General features: G+C 37.7%; 3 protein-coding genes across 6 annotated transcripts in view; all 3 read left to right on the plus strand.

Moving 5' to 3' along the window:
- Positions 1-13,210, plus strand: part of LOC122076187 — a 35,110-nt gene extending 21,900 nt beyond the window's left edge. The window contains exons 1-6 of one of the 4 annotated variants that reach the window (XM_042641502.1): positions 7,971-8,285; positions 8,442-8,547; positions 8,823-8,864; positions 9,126-9,243; positions 12,520-12,576; positions 12,708-13,210. In XM_042641502.1, coding sequence (XP_042497436.1) covers positions 9,188-9,243; positions 12,520-12,576; positions 12,708-13,164 — 570 coding nt within the window. In that variant the 5' untranslated portion in view covers positions 7,971-8,285; positions 8,442-8,547; positions 8,823-8,864; positions 9,126-9,187 and the 3' untranslated portion in view covers positions 13,165-13,210. Of the gene's footprint in view, positions 1-7,970; positions 8,286-8,441; positions 8,548-8,822; positions 8,865-9,059; positions 9,244-12,519; positions 12,577-12,707 lie in introns of those variants that run through there. The other 3 variants (XM_042641501.1, XM_042641500.1, XM_042641503.1) reach the window with 3 other exon arrangements.
- Positions 13,211-13,235: 25 nt separating this feature from the next.
- Positions 13,236-16,327, plus strand: LOC122076423. The gene is made up of 2 exons (XM_042641720.1): positions 13,236-13,381; positions 15,505-16,327. The coding sequence occupies exons 1-2, from the start codon at positions 13,236-13,238 to the stop codon at positions 16,325-16,327; spliced, it is 969 nt and encodes a 322-aa protein (XP_042497654.1).
- Positions 16,048-17,559, plus strand: LOC122077346. Its single transcript, XM_042643267.1, has 2 exons — positions 16,048-16,991; positions 17,095-17,559. Exons 1-2 carry the CDS (start codon positions 16,328-16,330, stop codon positions 17,184-17,186), a joined length of 756 nt encoding a protein of 251 aa, XP_042499201.1. The 5' UTR covers positions 16,048-16,327; the 3' UTR covers positions 17,187-17,559.
- Positions 17,560-18,433: the final 874 nt, after the last annotated feature.

Raw genomic sequence — 18,433 nt, forward strand, 5'->3', positions numbered from 1 at the left:
AAGATTTTTAAATTTCAAAATTTTTGTGGTCCTATAGTAATGTAAATAACGTGATCAACTTGCAAGTCATCTACCCCCTTACAAAGGAGCCCTACTAATATTTTGCAATACATCTATACCGAGCACACAGATCCAACCATTAAAAGAAAAATCCCAAAATGACATGAAATGCTTTCTTGAAGGGATCTTCTTTCTAGAAGGATGTCAAAAATGTGAATGTAACTATACACACAAACCATGATTAAGATAACTACCTCAATTTTTCCAGATACCTTTGGTGGATAAAATTCCATTCCCAGAGTATCATTCACCAACATATGAAAGGGAGATTATGGAAAGAGGGAAAGAGAGGAAAAGTGGAATGCGCATGTGCACGTGCACCCACACGAGAGAGAGAGAGAGAGAGAGAGAGAGAGAGAGAGAGAGAGAGAGAGAGAGAGAGAGAGAGAGAGAGATCCGGTGAGTAAATTGGTTGAGAAGGGGGATAGATATATTCTATGTGAGAGTTAAAAAGCGATTTTAGGATTGTAATATGCATTTGAGAGAGAATTTTGGGTTGATGGCCTAAGTAAGGAAAGAGAGAAGGAGATACATGTAAGGGGGATTGCTCAAATATTAAGGGGAAAATAAATGGTGGGTGAAATAAGAAGGAACATAACAGGTATATTTCCAGTCTTGGTCCATAGGCTATATTGTGCTTATATATATGGAAAGAAACCATGGGCCAATAGTCTTGGTCCTTGGGTTGTGCTGGGTCTACAAGGAAAAGGAAACCATTTGCAATATCTGCCCTGCACAATATATCCTAGCCCAATATTTGAAAATTTCACACAGAAATAGGTGCAAATACTTACTTTTTTTATTCCTAGTATGGTAATTGAATTAGAAATATGGAATCCATTTTTATTTTTCTTTTGGTAAGTAAAAAAAAAAAACATAGGTTCTCAGTTTGATTTTACATAACTGAACCAAATGAACAACATTGGAGAAAACATGTCGGAATTCTGTATAACATATCATTTTCTTTCAGATACTAATCAAAGTTTGTTCTGGATGCATCGCTTACTATAGGCAGATCCATGTCTAGAAGAAAGAAGAAAAAATCTCAAGAGAATAGATATAAACCCAAGAGTTTTGTGACATTAGTTGAGTTAACAAATAATATCAAACAATAGTGAAAACTTGAGAGTACTTGTAGATGTTTTACTGTTTTTCTTTAAACTCCCAAGATTTGCATTTAGTGCATTTAGAATCCATGACAAGAACTCCACAGGATCTGATTGCTAATCTACTTTTCACTATTTTTTACTGGCTTTCATAACTGCTTGAAAAATATTCATGTGGCTGACCAGTATGCAAGCTATATTAGAAGATATCATTTATATGTTCAAAATTGTGAATTAAATGCAATCAAAGGTAAAAACTAGCCCTTGAAACTACATGTATAGAGATTCAAGTATTCCAGATAATTTTTATACTTAAATCCATATTTGTCATAGAGATTCACCAAAATGTTAATGCAAACATAGCCAGTCACTAAAAAGATGTATTTTATAAAAACTTTTCTTAGTTAGATAAACTTAATACAATGTAAAATTAAATTATAACGAATGTATGGAATAAATTTTTAACTTTTCATAGACCCACCATAAGTATAAATCCGATCTATTGTATTTGACATCTATCATCTTAAATTAAACATATAACTAAAAAATATAAGTATACAATATGTTATTTATCATCTTTAACTTATGGGGACTTTGTATATGAAGAAATTTTTAAAGGTGTATCTGAAATTATTATTAATGAATTTTAGATCTGAATTATGTTATTTCTTCTAAAGGCCTAGCAAACCTATCTTAATTTGATGATGGTAGACGAAGCTATGAAATCTGTTATTACCACACAATGTCGATAGAAAATTGATTCTCTATTTTTCATTAATTACCTTTGTATAAGAGTTAAGTATAAATAAATGCAATGGATAGCCTTAAGCTGCTAAGGATATAAGGATGATGAGGTGTACAATGAGTTGTCTTAGGAATAGAAATGGTAAGAAGATAAATCATACGTTGGCTTTAATAGAAAATTGATTCTCTGTTTTTCATTAATTACCTTTTTACAAGAATTAAGTATAAATAAATGCAATGAATAACCTTAGGCTACTAGGGAGATAAGGATGATGAGGTGTACAATGAGTTGTTTTAAGAATAGAAATGGTAAGAAGATAAATCATACGGTGGCTTTCCTAAGAAAGCTCTACCAAATTTTGAGTTCCCTTATATGATGGGATACTCAATATCGGTCAATATGGGAAGATAAATCACAGTGTGGCTTTCTTAAGAAAGCTCTACCGAATATTGAGTTCCCTTATATTTTTTAGGTAATATTTAGAAATATATAGATTGAGGATGAAGGGATAAGGAATTGATTGAGAAAATATATTATAAAAGATATTTCGGATGGAAAGGAAGATAGGAACGTTTAAGAGAGAGAGAGAGAGAGAGAGAGAGAGAGATATATGACTTTCTAAAGAAAAAGGAAATTAGGAGAAATAAAGAAAGGATGTGAGATATTAGAGTAATATAGGAATTAAATTTAGAGGGCATTTAAGTATTATAAAAATATGAAGGGCACAAACAACTTAAAAAAGTAAAATAAAAAGAATAAAAAAAATAATAAAGAAGAAAGGGCAAAATTGCCAGGTGGAAGATTTGCACCATCGCTACAACCTCCATATGGGCTTGCAGAAGAGATGGTGTTTTTTTATTCCCTTTAATAAATCAGTTTCATAGACAAACCAACAACCATGGGAACCATGTTTCAACCACAAGGAATAGATCTGGTACAGAATAAGTCGTACATTTTTATTTTATTTTTAAATCTGAGATTGGATTATTATTGTACTCTTAAAATAACATTTTTTTATCACTTTCATCATCAGAATTGGAAAATATCCTAATTTTTATGAAGAACATGAAGGATGCACAAAGGGGAGACAATCTCTTCCATTATAAGGGCAAAACCCTAACATTTGGGTGGCTATGATACTAATTAATGAAAATATCAGCGATAATAGCAATTGTTAAGAATACAAAATGTCAAATCAAAATTTAATCCTTAAAAATACCTCCTCATGTGCGTTAGGGAATTTTCTAAACAATTGATAGAGAGGATTTAGGGTTACCTATAGATTCACAAAGGTTAAATCCTCCAAACAAAAGCAGCACTTGAACCCATCATCGCTTGATGGAAGAAGCTTCTTCAATGATGAAACTCTTATGAGGAGAGACTTTCTCTTAATCACTCAATATAAATTCTCAATTCATTTGTGCATTTAGGGTTTTCATTACCATCATATTTATAGTTGAGTCTCATTAAAATCAACGATTGTGATTGTGCCAAGTGGTGTGATCTTACTACTTGTCTATTATTATAGAAAATGACTATCGATGTGAAATGTACCAATCTCATTAAAACCAACGATTGTGGATTAGACTAAGTTTGTTTGAGACTTCTTTGGTGCTTTTTTATGGCTTAGTCCACAATATTGTTGGGGTTTGGTCATACCTTGGTCTAGGGCCAAATATACTTTGTAAGCTTGGGCCTTGATGTGGGTAGATCTCTACAAAGTCTTACTTATTGAGCTTGGATGCAAATGGGCAGCCTCAATTTTACTAAAGTCACGTTTTGAAAAATTCTTTATCTGATTTGAGTTTTCTTTAAAGCATATTTTATCTTCTCCTGATCCAAGTTTGGAAATCTCTTTCGGGGGTATGCATCAGGTTATTGTATTGTATATTTCAATGGAGACTAGAACTAAAATAAAGATATAAATACTTAATTGTGCTGATCATTGATCCAAAAAAATTTCCAAATTGATTTACTGCCAATTGTATTTCGTAATGAGAATTTATGGTAGTTAATTTTCTTATACCTGAGAGGCACTTACTATTGCGTGTATCTCTTAATTTCTTGTGGTATGCTAGTGGCTAATGTCTACTGATATGAATGACCACACACTGGACATTTGCCCTGTAGAATGTATGCTTGAATGGGGTGACACTCAATAGAGTTTTTGCACCTTATTAAAGGTAATATCCAAGTGAACAAGTTGTTGGACTATAATTAATAGGAATATAGGGCCTCGATAATATATATTATTATTTAAAAATTGTTTCAAATATTTTTATCATTCACTAGTCTTGACACTTTTGGCTTAATGTAGAATGGACTAGCTTTATGGCGGTAATTTTCGGTAATTTTATTCTATGCATTTGAGGGTCCATTGCGGGTGTTAGTAGTGAGGAAGAAACATGTTATAAAACTTTCTACCACTAAGAGTTACAAGTTATGCTTTTTTAGTATTTTCCTTTTGTGCAATTAAAAACAACTTAAAGGCTACCCATTAGTATCACACAACGTGGCTTAATCTCATCCATCTAACTGGAATCTTTAAATTAGGCTTTTCTATAAAATAGATATCTTAGTCCAAAAACTGAAGTTGCACAATAGAATTTTGGATTAAGCTTGAGGAGAGATAATAAGAGTTTTCTTCTTCCTCAAGACAGCATGCGACCAACCCTCATTAGCCCTCCTCTCACAGCTCCTCGTTGACCGATAGTAATCATCAGCATGACTAAGGAGCTCACTGAGCAACGCTTGACCATGGCAAATGAAACAAAGCAATTAAACACACAAGCAACTGCCCAAACAAAAAGAAAAATCACAAATATAGCAAACTCTCACCTCTGCCAGATGTATAAACACCTGACCAAGAAGATGTGGGAAATCTTCCTCCTTGTGCAAGGCCTTGTCTTTTGGCAGTGGACTTTCTAGCACGACAATCCTCACGTATGTAGGATGATTATGAATGGACTACTCACACGTGAGACAATATTGAGGAACATAGGGTTCCCCAACTAACATTGCCGCCATCTTTCCCTTCTCCCTCTTTCGCTTATGAAGCAGGCTACCCGAAGTGGCAGAGTCAACAGCACAAGCAACAACATCACCTCCAGCACCAGCGCTTGCTCCACTTATTTCATGACTAGGTGGCCTAGTGGGCCTTTGTGACCCCATATCCATACCACCTTCATGCGCACCACTTTACCCACCTTGTTAGTCACTCACAACTTCCTTTCCACAGCTACGCTTCCTCATTGCAACTTTGGAAAGGGGAAGGAGGTCATCAGACGCCTCTGGCTTAGGGGAAGGTTGTGGAGAGGTGTCATCCACGTTCACAACAAGAATAGCCTCCTTTTCCCGATGGTCACCCTTGTCCGCCAAGGCAAGGTTACCACAATCGACTTGCCCCAGCCCAACTTCCTCCTCAAGGGCTAGGTCCATAATGTTGAGCATAAAGTTGGGATCCATGGGGACTACAAGGAAAACGGAAAAACATTAGAAGAGAAATGAAGAAACATAAAGACAAGAATAGTCTAAAGGACTTATGGGAAACTCACTCGGACTCAAACCAAACCTCACAAGGAACTGGTTGCGGGACAAATGCGACGCAAGGAACACCCAAGCATAACTAGTCAACAATGTCATGATCTCTTCTTCCTCAGCTTGGAGTGTGCATCTCTTATTCGCCCTGGCCAGTTTAATAACAACCACCTGGTCGGAATGTTGTATGATTGGTCGGGACGTACAAAAAAGAAACTGTCCTTCCATTGGGGAACCAGAGGTTGGTATATCGTCATGATTTGGTACTCATTTTCTCGACGCCGAAAATAGAACCACCAGAAAAATTATTGTGGGCAGAAAGGTAGTACACAGACACAAACAATCAGAGAGTGTGTTCTATCTTTAGGTCTCTCAACCGTACATAGAACCCAAACTCATCCACGAGTTGGGTACCAACTGGCCAGGTACAAGCCCATAGTGCCTCAGTACTTGATAGACGAATGGGTGAAAGGGTATGCGGAGGCCAACTATGAGGGCAACCTCGTATATACTGATCTCCCTTGCGTGGTGATGATTTTCCCTCTCTAACGCCTTTGGAACACGGAGTTCCACTAAGGCAGGTATATGGTACACCCTGCAAAACTTCCCCAAGCCTGCAAGGGAGACTCTGGAGGCAACTTCACCTATTTATAGACCTACTATGGTGTCTCGAACCCCAGAGAAGAACTTTGGTCTAACCCTCTTTGGCGCCATGGGATTTTTCGTCAAGATACGACGTTCACTACTATGGGCCCTAATGTACTCATTAGGCATTCCGGCTATAGATGTAATGCCCCGGCCCCATTAACCTTGCACAATATTTCCCTCTTTAGAACATGGGTCTCAAGGCTTTAAACCGCGTTGTACCATGTTAAAGAGGCTAGAGGTTATTAACTAGCCTAATAATCTCTTCCTAGGCAATGTGGTATTAAAATTTGCACACCCTCACCGATCTCTCAAACCCCCTGGTACTTGCCGTGTTCTTGGTGGGGACACCTCACAGATCTCCCAGGCGGGTGTGGAGGGTGGGACTCTTACCCTTATCTCAGGTTTGGGTTGTCACAATAGACTCAAAAGGATTTCTCAGAGGAAGAGGATACTGGCATCTAGATCCCATAAACCTAGGAATTACACAAAGAGAAGGATGGTAAGAATGGGCTTACTAGGTCTTTCGAAACTTGAAAACTAGAGAGCGTCGTTCAGAAATCATTGAGGACGACGACGGCCTTGTTGATGACAGGACAACCACAGGAAACTCTGGCGAAGATGAAACCAAGTAGACCGAGTACCCAGCCAAACCTTATAAATACCCTCTGACTGACGCCTCGATTACAGGTCCAAAGCACCGTTTGATGAAACGAGGTTTATCAGTCCACAAACCCCTAAAGAAACACAAGTCCTTCTAGAGAAGATGCTATCCATTGGATGCTACGCTATCCACGATCGAGATGGTAAGAATCTGATCTATTTATGCCCTGATCACCTACACCATTACAAATCTGACACATCCACCCATGATTAGACCCCTATCTATGGCAAGTTAGCGATAGCCGTCATATCACCATTGCCGAAGGTGTGAATATCAAGGCAGGATAAACACCTAAGAGAGCATCAAATCCCATACACCCAGCCCATAACGACTACAAAGGACACTCCCCGAATTCCTATATTGGGAGCTCAAGGAGTGGGGCGAATATGATATGCCATTTCAGTATTTACTCCCCGAACTCCAATGCTGGGAGCTCGAGGAGTGGGGGGTATGTGATATACCATATACACTTGTGGACCAGTCAATGGTCATGTGGTTGCACCCACAGTCTTGATAGACACGAACTAAAGCTCCTCGTCCCCAGTTCATTGACCTCATGAACAACTCCCGAAGGAAGCTCTTGACCTCTCGAACAGCTCCCAAAGGAAGTTCCCGACCTACTAACCTACTCCTAAGGGAGGTCCGCTCTTTGGCAACTCTATTCGAGAAAGCTAACTGGGATTCAACGGTTATCTAACCCATGGTCAAATGAGATTACTCAACCCCCAAGCTACCTAACCTAGGTTCTCCTTAGTTGAGTTAACCATTAGAAGAACTAATCTTGGTCAGGTTAGCCATTGAGGGAAACTAAACCTAGTTGAGTTAGCCGTTATGACTCCGGTCAGGTCAGCAGCCATGCAGGATAGTATCACCAATGGGGGGAAGGCCCATGGACTCACGTTTGAGCTGCCCAACCAATAAGAAAGACTCATATCTTCTATATAAAGGGCATCCAACCAGCCCTATAGGTAAGACTATCAATCGACTGAAATAGGGAAATGGAATGAGTATCTTTGGATCTGACTTAAGAATCAGAGCCTGGTCCCGGAGTCCCCTCTGGGCCAGCCTCTAATCTGTGTTGTGCAGGTTCATGTGATTTGGAGCCACGCAACAACAAATTTCTTCACAACTTGAAACATCTGACACTTTGGAGAGCTTGTGAGGTCAAAGTAATAAACAAAGAATTTTGTTGGGTGGGTGGGTGGGTGGGTTCCCTAAGCTAGAGATATTTATTATTGCTTCTTGGAATCTCCTGGAATGGACTGAGATTGAAAAAGGGGCATTGCCAAGCTTAGCATTTCTCTGCTTCCACATTTGTTCACGGTTGAGGAATCTTCCAGAAGGATTGTAGTATGCCAGCACACTAAAAGTACTGGAGATACTTCCCTTGCACCCACATCTTGATGGAGGCAAAGATAATTACAAGATCAAACACATCCCACAAATATAGTTTTTCTCTTCATTTCTACGCACGTGGGTTGCAATGTGATTCCATGTTATGTCAACTGAAGGAAAAGAAAATTACAAGGTCAGGCAAATCCTCTGGTTGAGAATGTAAATTGTTTTCATATTTCATATACATATATATATATATATATATATTTTTTTTTTAAGATGATGATTAAACAGTAGGCTTATTGGATTAGGCCAAACTCAATGTGCTCTGTTGTGTGCTGAATTGCAGGCCACATTGTAGTGATATGAGCCACTTTTGGCATCTGCAGATGGATTCATATCTTAAAGGATGGTCACCAAGCTTGGAAGTCCTCCATTTCCGTTGTTCATGATTGGTAGCACTTCCAAAATGTTTAAAATATACACTTAATTTGGATCGCATACATGTCAAATTTGTAGCCGATTTCAATCACATGATAAACCATCTTAGATGATTTTCTCCTGTACCACCAACCATCCAGTTAGCAAAAAATGATGTGCCTGCTCTAACTACACAAAATTTGCGGCCAAAAATCATATGATCAAATTAATTAAATTACCATATGGTAGATTTTTAAGGTAGTAAATTTATGTCTTATATTTCTCTAAATTCTTGGCTCAATTTCTGCAGGCTGAATCTGCTACTGGAATAAAGCCATCGACTAGAGTTTAGGTTTGTTCTAACTGTTCTGTTCTAACTTTTCAGAGTTCCCTATAGTCCGGTTCCTTTCTTTATTCTGTGACTCTACTGCGCTACCTTGTGTAGGGCAGAAATTGATTCTGTTTCTTAGAAATTCTACAGAATTGTGTGCTGTTCTAATATTCCCAACCTGCTATCTGATATTTCCATTGTTTTGTGTGATTTTAGACTTCATTAGAACCATCCAACATGGGCTTAAGCCATTCTTTTGGTTCACACTATTTGGGTTTGCAGTAGCATTATGTCAGCACATTTTTCAGGAATGCAGACGAAAATCATGTGGTGATTCTCTCCAGATGTGGATTAATTGGGCTTTTCATGCCAATGGTCCCCACCCAAAAATCCAGAATAGGTATAATTATCTTCAAAATGTAAATATAGTTTTTCATTTTCTTCTTGATTTAAGATAACAAAGAATGCCATACTCAGCTTAATGTGAGATTTAATTTAGTATGGATTCCAGTACTGCTTGTCACTTTTTTTTCTTGTGAAAAGTAATCATCTTTAGATTGGAACAGACAAAAAAACAGAGTCCTCGAACAGGAATGATAATAAGGATGGTGGTGGTGGGGTCCAAACAGTTCTCTGATTAAAAATTTCCTAACCATACTTGGGGATCTCATGAGAACTTCTATTTGTTGGTCTAGTCGTCTAGGACTAAAACAGACTGAATCATTATTTAGCTTTTGAGGGGGATTGCTGTAGTTCAAGATCAGTTGTCTTGCTTTCCATGGAGGCATCAGGTTAACGTCCACAACAGATACTTTCTGCATTGCCTAGTGATTTTATCTACTTTTTATTGATTTTGGAAATGGTCTAATATCATAGGGAGGGCGACAAGTTTAGAGCAAACAGATACAGTAGATTTCTGCTCAAAAAAACCATTTCATTAGAACTCTTATGAATTCCAAAACTCTCTCTTATTTTGAAGTGATTTATTGCTATTAGGATATTGTAACACCTCTCTTTGGATTGGTCATGTATGGCTCCAAACGTCATAGTTATCGATATGCTATAAATATCACTACTTGAAAAAGATTACACCTAGAAATAAGTTTAGCCATCTATAAAACCGTACAGAGAAGGGGGAAGGGAAAAGAGTGCAGGTGGCTTAGATTGGCATGGAAATGGTCAATAAAGTCAGGTATTTGATGGTTCTTAGTAATTACTAACTATATTATCCGACATCATCTATTGAGCTTCATAGTGTAGAGAATGATTTGTGTGCAGTGGTTCTTAGTTATAACAATGGTCTCAAAAAGAAACATCCAACTCAACAGAAGCTTGGAAAAGGAAAAACCCAAATAGGGGTCCAACTACTGACATTTTAGGTTGACATTGTGGGACCAACAACAAGGGCATCCATCACAGCACTCTCATTTGTTCTTTACAGATGATTGCCTTATATATTGTGGTGCATATCAGCAAGTAGTTGATTGCCAAAAGTCTTCTGCCACCTTCAGCTCGAACATCCACATTTAAGCTTCATTTGTAAAATTTGTGAGAGTTCATGGCCTTATTGAACCTAGGAGATATCTGGGTCTCCTTATAAAGATAGAGAAAAACAAGGAAGGAGCTTTCCAAGATATAAAGGACAGAATTCTTGCTGGAAAGAGATGTTAATCTCTTGTTGGGAGAGATGTCATTCTTCAGGCGGTGGACACCAGCTTCCTAATGGTTTTCTTGAAGACTTATATGAAGTAGAATGCAGATTTTTGTGGAGCCACAAGCAGAATGAGAGGAAGATTCATTGGGTTGGATATGACTGTCTATCCAAACCAAAGCATCAAGGAGAACTTTGGATTAGAGACCAAAGTTCTTATGGACGAAGCTGTTTGGTAGTATTTACTTTCCAAATGGGTATTTCAAGCTCAATTAGGGGATTAGCCCTCATGGGTTGGTGAAGTATTCTATATGGCTTAAATCTTTTACAAAAGGGTTTTTGTGTATAGGTGGAAATATAAGATCTATTCAAATTTGGGGAGAGCCTTAGATTCTGCTTCTTGATGGCTATATAGTGCACTAATCTAGACTTCACGATTGTACAGAATGGTGGGTCTCGGATCTCATAACTGAAATGCTCAATGTAATGTTGCAATGTTTAGATTGCTCTTTGTGCAGATTCAGATGGAAGCTATACCATACCCCTTAGCTCTGAAGGATGTAAGGATTGTTTTTATTGGAGTCCTCACCTAAAGGGATTTTTTTTTTTTTTAAAGTGAAATCAACATATAGACTTGATGGTATCCAATGGGCAATCCAGGGCGGGCAGGAGTGGGTGTTGTCCTTAGATCATCATCCCGTGAGCTTGTTATTTGTTTTCCTCATCACTTTGGAGTTTCATCGAACTTCATGGCTGAATTCACAACTATGCTCAAAGGCCTTGAAATAGCTTGAGAAAAAGGAATCCATCGTCTCTGGATATCTGATTCGAACACGGCGATGGAGTGTATATCAAGTCAAAATATTCCTTGGAGATTTCTTCAGCAGTGCCAGCACTTGAAGGATTTTCTTTTATCTGTGCAATGGTATATTTCCCATTGCTTCTGGGAAGTCAATTGTGTCGCTGATTTGCTTGCGAAGCGTGCTGCAAAGTTCTGTAGATTAGATTCTTGGGATTCAGGTCCAACTTTTATTTCCAATGATGTAAATTGGGACTTTTTGTAACACCCAAGATATTGATTTATTGGATAATTAGGTTTGCTTTTCTCCTTTACTGATGGAAATGCAAAAGGTGGAGGATTGAAGTAATTCTTTTATATTTGTTCCGTCTTGGGATGCCTAGGTGTATTCTCTCTACAATATTTTTTCTTTCAATTCCATTTTTCTGAACATTAACAATATATATATATATATATATATATACATAGACTAGCTTGGTGCATCCCTTGCTCCCCCTTAATGTTATGAAGTTATAAAAATTAGTACTATCTCTAAATTGGTCTGGAAGATCTTGTAGAATTCAATCCAAGGTGCAAGTGTTCCCATGGAAAGCTTGCTAAGGGTAGTTGGAGTAATAATTAACCTCAAGCGGACGATCATTATCCAGTTATATGTGTGCCCAGGCTGCCCAGAATGTGGAACACACTTTTGAATGTCCACATACTCAACAAGCTTCGTTTGCTTCATATGTAAAGGTTAGGAGTGAGCCCTTCCTCTAGATCAAGCTTGCCTTTTTATATGTAGATTCTCAAAAATGGGGAAGGGCTCTGGATTTGACAACAAAGAACCAACAAAAGATTTTTACAGTCCATTCAATCATAATGTGGGAGATTTGGAAGCAAAATAATGCTAAAGTATTTAATGCTAATTAGTACTATATTTTCACCTGCTGAAACCATTGCTATTTCTCAGATCCCCCTGAGTATTTCTGCTAGAAAAAAAATTTTGGAGATGAGAATTTTTTAATTCTGGTACCTTTTCGATCAAGTTTGCTTACTATGCTTCTCTATCAACTTCAGAGCCTTCTCCCTCTTACCCTGATCCCATCTGGAAAATCATTTGAAACTTTCTTTTAATGCCTAAAATGAAGATGTTTCTTTGGAGATGTTAGCAAGAATCTTGCTGTTAAAGATCTTCTCTTTAAAAGGAATTTGAGTCCTGACGCTTTTTGTCCATTATGTGCTAGTTTCGATGAGATTATTGATCATGCCCTATTCCAATGCTCCTTTGCTGCCTCTGTTTGGTTAGTATCTTCCTTATGGTTTGATTCTAAGAATTTCATTTAAAGACTGGCTTAACTTCATATTTGTGAAATATAAGGATATATCTAATCAGATGGATTTTCATTTAACATGGTCATCTATTCTTTGGCAGGTTTGGAAATCTCGAAATAATGTTGTGTTTCAAAGGGACTGATCCTGATATTTTGGGCACAGTGTCTGTGATGAACTTCATAATTTATGATGGACGAATCTGTGTGGAAGAACTTGCTTCTGGTGGTTCTCAACCTGCTTCTGTTATTCCATATCTGATTCATGTTTCTCCTCCAGGCCACTGCCTTGTTATCTCTTCCGATGGAGCTTGGAATGCTGCAACAAAAAGAGGCTGTAGAGGTGGTGTGCTGAAATCCCTTCAAGGTGTCTTTATAGGTGCCAAATGCAAGTGGGGAGTAGTGTTTCGGCTGCTGCTACTGAGGCAGAGGGGATACATGATGGAGTTTGATCACTACATCATGCGGCTTCTCTTCGGTGTAATATCTAAGGGATTGCCTAGCTGTTTTTATGGCTTTAAACTCTTTCAACTTCGATTGATTTGGCAACTAAATGTGTAGTTGATGATATTCTTTCTTTATTAATAGATTTTTCATTTATTTCTTCTCGTTTTATCCCTCATTCGGTAAACATGGAAGCTCATGTCCTGACATTAGCGGCATCTCATCTCGCTTGGGAATTTCTCGTGTTTGGTGGCTTCGACCAAACACGAGAAATTCCCATTAGATGGATTGTCATTGATCCCATGATCTTTGGGTGTTACAAAGATCCCATTAGGTATCAACTATTTGCTCAGATGTACCCATAGTGTCATAATTTTCACAGTTACAGCTCTATCTTTTAGGCCAAAATCCATGGGATGGATTAGGTTGCCTTATTCTTAATGATCACCAGAAGGTCCATTTGATTGCTACAGATCATATGTTCCCTATCTCAAAAGTTGTTGATGTGTCCCTAGCACTTAGATTGGGACTATGGGCCCATGAAATGGCCTTATTGCCCCCTTATGTTCTCTCTGATGGATACTTATGCATGTGTTCTTGCGTTGGAGGATGCTCATGTGTTTATATATTGGGAGGCATGGGAAACATGACCAACTAGCGTACTTTTTCTCTTAAAATTTAGATGAAAGTTCTGTAGCTAATGTCAGACATTGAGAAAGTTAAAGATTCCAATTGAATGGTTACATTTACAAAATCACTGTTGGAACCAGGTGGGTCCCACATGCATTTATTGGACACTCTTACATTTGGAAAAAATTGACGACCAGAAGCCCATAGTCATGCCCCTAGTTAGTTAATTCGCGTTTTAAACGCGTTTTAAACGTCGAACCGTTTTTTTAACGTTTTAAACGCCGTTTGTCGAACTGTTCACAGAAATCCGGTAAAAAACGGGAACGGGCATATTTAAAGTTTAAAACGCGTTTCAAACACGTATCCGTTTTTTTACTATCAAAAAAATGGATATTAAAAATAATTAAAATTTCACTCTCGGCCGTTCGATTTCGGCCCATTCCCAAATCAAAATCCCTCATTTCAATTAAAACTTCAACCCTAACTCTCACTTCCTCTCTTCTTCTCTCCCACCGACGGACGACTGATGACTGGTCATCAAAGATTTGTCATCGGTTTCTCGTGAACACGGTGCTGCCGGAGTTGTCTACGTCTCTACCATCCACGACGACGACGGCGGCCAGTGGAAACACTTGTGAGAACTGGACGACTGGACAACGACGACGACGGACGACGAACGACGAACGACTGGAAGACTGGAGACTGGACGATGACGATGACGACGACGGACGACTGAACTACTGGGGTACTGGACTCGAGCTCGACTTCACCTCACTACGGCGAGCGACGGACGACTGAACGACTGGAGTACTGGACTCGAGCAGATCGACTTCACCTCACTACGGCCGACCATGGACGACGGACCAAGGACGACGGAAGACGGACTACGGACTACGGACGATGGACGACGGACAATGGACGACTGACGACGGACGACGAAGGACGAAGGACGAGCTCAAACACCGGATTCGACTTCACCCTTGTTTCTATTGTTGCAAAAAGAGGTTTTTGATTTTTTTCCTTTTTGATTTCTTTATATTTTGTGATCTGGTTAAATGAGCCATACATAGATATAATCCTCATGCCGGAGACCACAAGCTTATTCATGCAATGCACTCCAAGCTCTTGTTTAACATACTACACATGAAAGGGAAAATAAGCATATCCTTCTATCAGGTTTTCCACAATATTCACCTTTAGTGAGCAACAATCTTCTAAAAATCTATAAGATCAACCCTACTTGGTTGTCGGATTATAGGTAGATATATCCAGACTTTGATTTCACCTTCACGATTGCTTTTTTTTTCTTTTTATTTTTAAGGTGCAACATGTGGCTGTTTGGATCAAGAAGGATCTTGCAGAAATTTCAAGAAGCTTCCATACAAACTGGCATCTGCTGCATCATTGGGTTGATTCTCATTAACCCTTGTTTTTTTATACGGAGCCGATAGACCATACATAGCTTCTAGCCCCTTGTGATTTAGCATTTTCTTTTTATTTTTTTCTGGGTTATATAGGAGAAAAGGTTTCTCTCTGTTCAGTTGCAGAAATTATTTGGTAAATTAGAATCACTTTGTTCCACAATTTAGTATACTTTGTTAAAATATGAATGAATATTTGATTGTTAATCGTTAATTCTTTATTCTCAATTCTCATATGTACTCATCATATATATTAAATTTGAATAAATATTTGATTGCATATTATGTAGGTACTTGATATTACTGAAAAATGGTTAGAAAAAAAGGATAAGTTTTGGGAACATGTACAACAACTTGGGCCGAGCCATTTTAAATGCAATTATTGTGAACTTGACTACTCTGGTAGTGTTACTCGAGTGAAAGCTCATTTGGCTTGCTTGACTGGCCATGATGTTCAAATTTGTACAAAAGTCCCTGATCATGTTCAAGCTGAAGCCAATGCAGAAATGAATTTGAGTGCATCTAAAAAGAAAAGGACGAATGAGACCCTAGAAAGTGGAATTGGCTCCACAAGTTCTCTTTGTAGGAGCATTCATCAAACCACAATGGTAGAGTTGGCTGCTAAACAAGACAAGAAGTCATTAGAAAAGATGATAGGAGAATTTTTTGTTAAGAATAACATTTCTTTCAATGTTATTCAGATAGAATCTTTTATTCAAATGATGAAAGGTGCTTGTGCCTATGGTCAGGGTTTTGTTATTCCTAGTTACTCTACTCTTCGTACCCGTTTGATTCCTGAAGCTAAGGTAGAGATCATGGAATATGTGAGCAACATAAAGTCAACATGGGGTGGCACAGGTTGCACAATAATGTCTGATTCTTGGACTGACCTAAAGAAGAGGTCTTGGGTCAATGTGATAACTTATTCTCCTGGTGGGGCTCTATTCCTGAAGTGTATTGATTGTGGTTCAAATAGTATTACTGCTGGATATCTTTTTAGAGAAATATCTAATGTTATTGAAATGCTTGGACCACAACATGTTGTGCAATTTGTTTCAGATAATGGTGCTAACTATAATTGTTGTGGTGATATGTTGATTGGAAAATGGTCTCACATGTATCGGACAAATTGTGTTGCAGATGGGATTAATTTGCTTTTAAAGGATATCCATAAGCATGTTAGATGGGTGAGGAAAATTATTGATGATGGTAAACATGTAGTGGATTAAATGCACAGGCACACAACTATTATAGCCTTAATGAGGGAATTCACAAATGCCAAAGAGATTAAGCAACCTTGCAAGACAAGGTTTGCTACTAATTTTTTAATGCTCCAATCTCTTATTGTAGTTGAGAATGAGTTAAGGCAATTGGTTGCATTATCTGAATGGAGAGGCTTCCATTGCAATAGAGTTGAAATATCATTAAAAACTGTCAGGATAATTCAATCTGACATATTCTGGGAAGAGGCAAAGGAGGTTATTGCTTTTATGGATCCTCTCATTAGGATTCTTCGCCATGTTGATTCAGATGGTTCCACTGCATGTTACTTGTATGAAACAACTGTTAGGGCAAAAGAAAAATTGAGGAAGTTAAAGGAGAGTGATGGAGTAAAGTGCTTTACCATATTGGATTTGTTTGATACAAGGGTGGAAAAGAATATAATTCATCCTGTTCATGTGCTTGCTGCAGCTTTAAATCCTAATAATTTGTTTGATGGTGGACTTTTTATTGAGACAAATACAATTGTGCAAGCTCAAGAATGTATTGTGGCAACCATGGTTCCTCTAGAAGATCATGGGCAATTCACTGCAGAAATGGTTGAGTATCGAATGAGGAGCCCAAATTTGTTCAATATCACAGGAAAGTCTTTAATGAAAACTAACCATCCAAGTAAGTCTGTTAGTTAATTAAGTTTATATTTCTATTTGTATATCATCCTTATATGTGTTTACTTGTGTTAATTTGATATGTGTTTACTTGTGTTAATTTGTAGGGATTTGGTGGGAATATATGGGTGGTTGTCTTCCTGTGGTTCAGAAGGTTACTTGTAGAATCTTAAGCCAACCTTGTAGTTCCTCTCCTTGAGAGAGGAATTGGAGTGCTTGGGACGCTGCACAAACAAAGAAGAGGAACAGGTTAACTCCAGAAATGTTAGAAGATTTGGTATACATTAGAATGAATTCTTTGATGAAGGAGAAATATGAAAGCCAAGCAATTCAGGATACAAAACCTATTGACCTAGAGAAACTTGGTGATTTGCCTGATGTAAACATTGAGTTGGAGACAGAGAGACTTGAAGAGACATATGTTGAACCTATTCATGATCAACCTAATTCTATATTATGATACACTTGTGCTTTTTTTTTTAATGAAATGGGATGATGTAATTTGGATGATACATTTTGGATTATGTAGTTTGGATGATGATTTTGGATATTTAAATGATGTATTTTGGATATTTGAGTGGTGTATTTTGGATCTTATATTAATCTTTGGATGGATATATTTTTGATGTTATTTCATGACATAATAGGTTTAGAATTTGAATTGAAATATGGATATTATCTATATTTATTTTGATTGTTATCCAGGTATTTAGAGAATTATTATGTCAATTTATGTTTATATATTGCCCTTTTTTTTACACCGTATTATTTAAATATAAACGTTTAAAACACGTACCGTTCGTTTTTTATTTTTTTCCCATTTTTTTTGTATTTGACTGTATTTTTTACTGTGCCGTTCACATTTTGATCTGTTTAAAACATGCCCGTACCAAATAATGTTTTTTTACAGTTCCCGTTTCAACTAACAAAGCACCAGACACTCTTTTCTCTACCAACTGGGAATTGAAAACCTTTTTCTTTTTCAGGAATCTAAACCTTTTTACTTTTTGGTCCCTACCTCCAACTATGGAATGCCTTGTGCTACTTGTGCACTTACTTTTTTCCCACTTTTATTACTTTTCTCCCATCTGAGAAAAAGTCAGTAGTACGTTGTTCCAAGTTTCTACCCTCAATCAACCCCACGGTCCCCACCCAATGCTCTCTCTCTCTCTCTCTATATATATATATATATATATATATATATACACGTGTGTGTTGAAGTTTGAAGCAGATGAGCATGTGCCAGTTTTAATTAGATTGCTTTGTGAAGTAACTATGCAGAGATTGCCATCTTTGGAAACCTCTTAAAAATGAGAAAATTTTCCCAGCTCTGTTCTTCTTCCCATATCCCTACAATTATTTATTGCTGATACAGGCTTCTACATTAATTATAAGAAAGGAGCTTGCAGCCAAGGATTCCTTAATGGCTGCTAGGAGTAGTTGGGT

This window comes from Macadamia integrifolia, chromosome 4, assembly GCF_013358625.1.
Source record: "Macadamia integrifolia cultivar HAES 741 chromosome 4, SCU_Mint_v3, whole genome shotgun sequence".
Classification (NCBI taxonomy): Eukaryota; Viridiplantae; Streptophyta; class Magnoliopsida; order Proteales; family Proteaceae; genus Macadamia; species Macadamia integrifolia.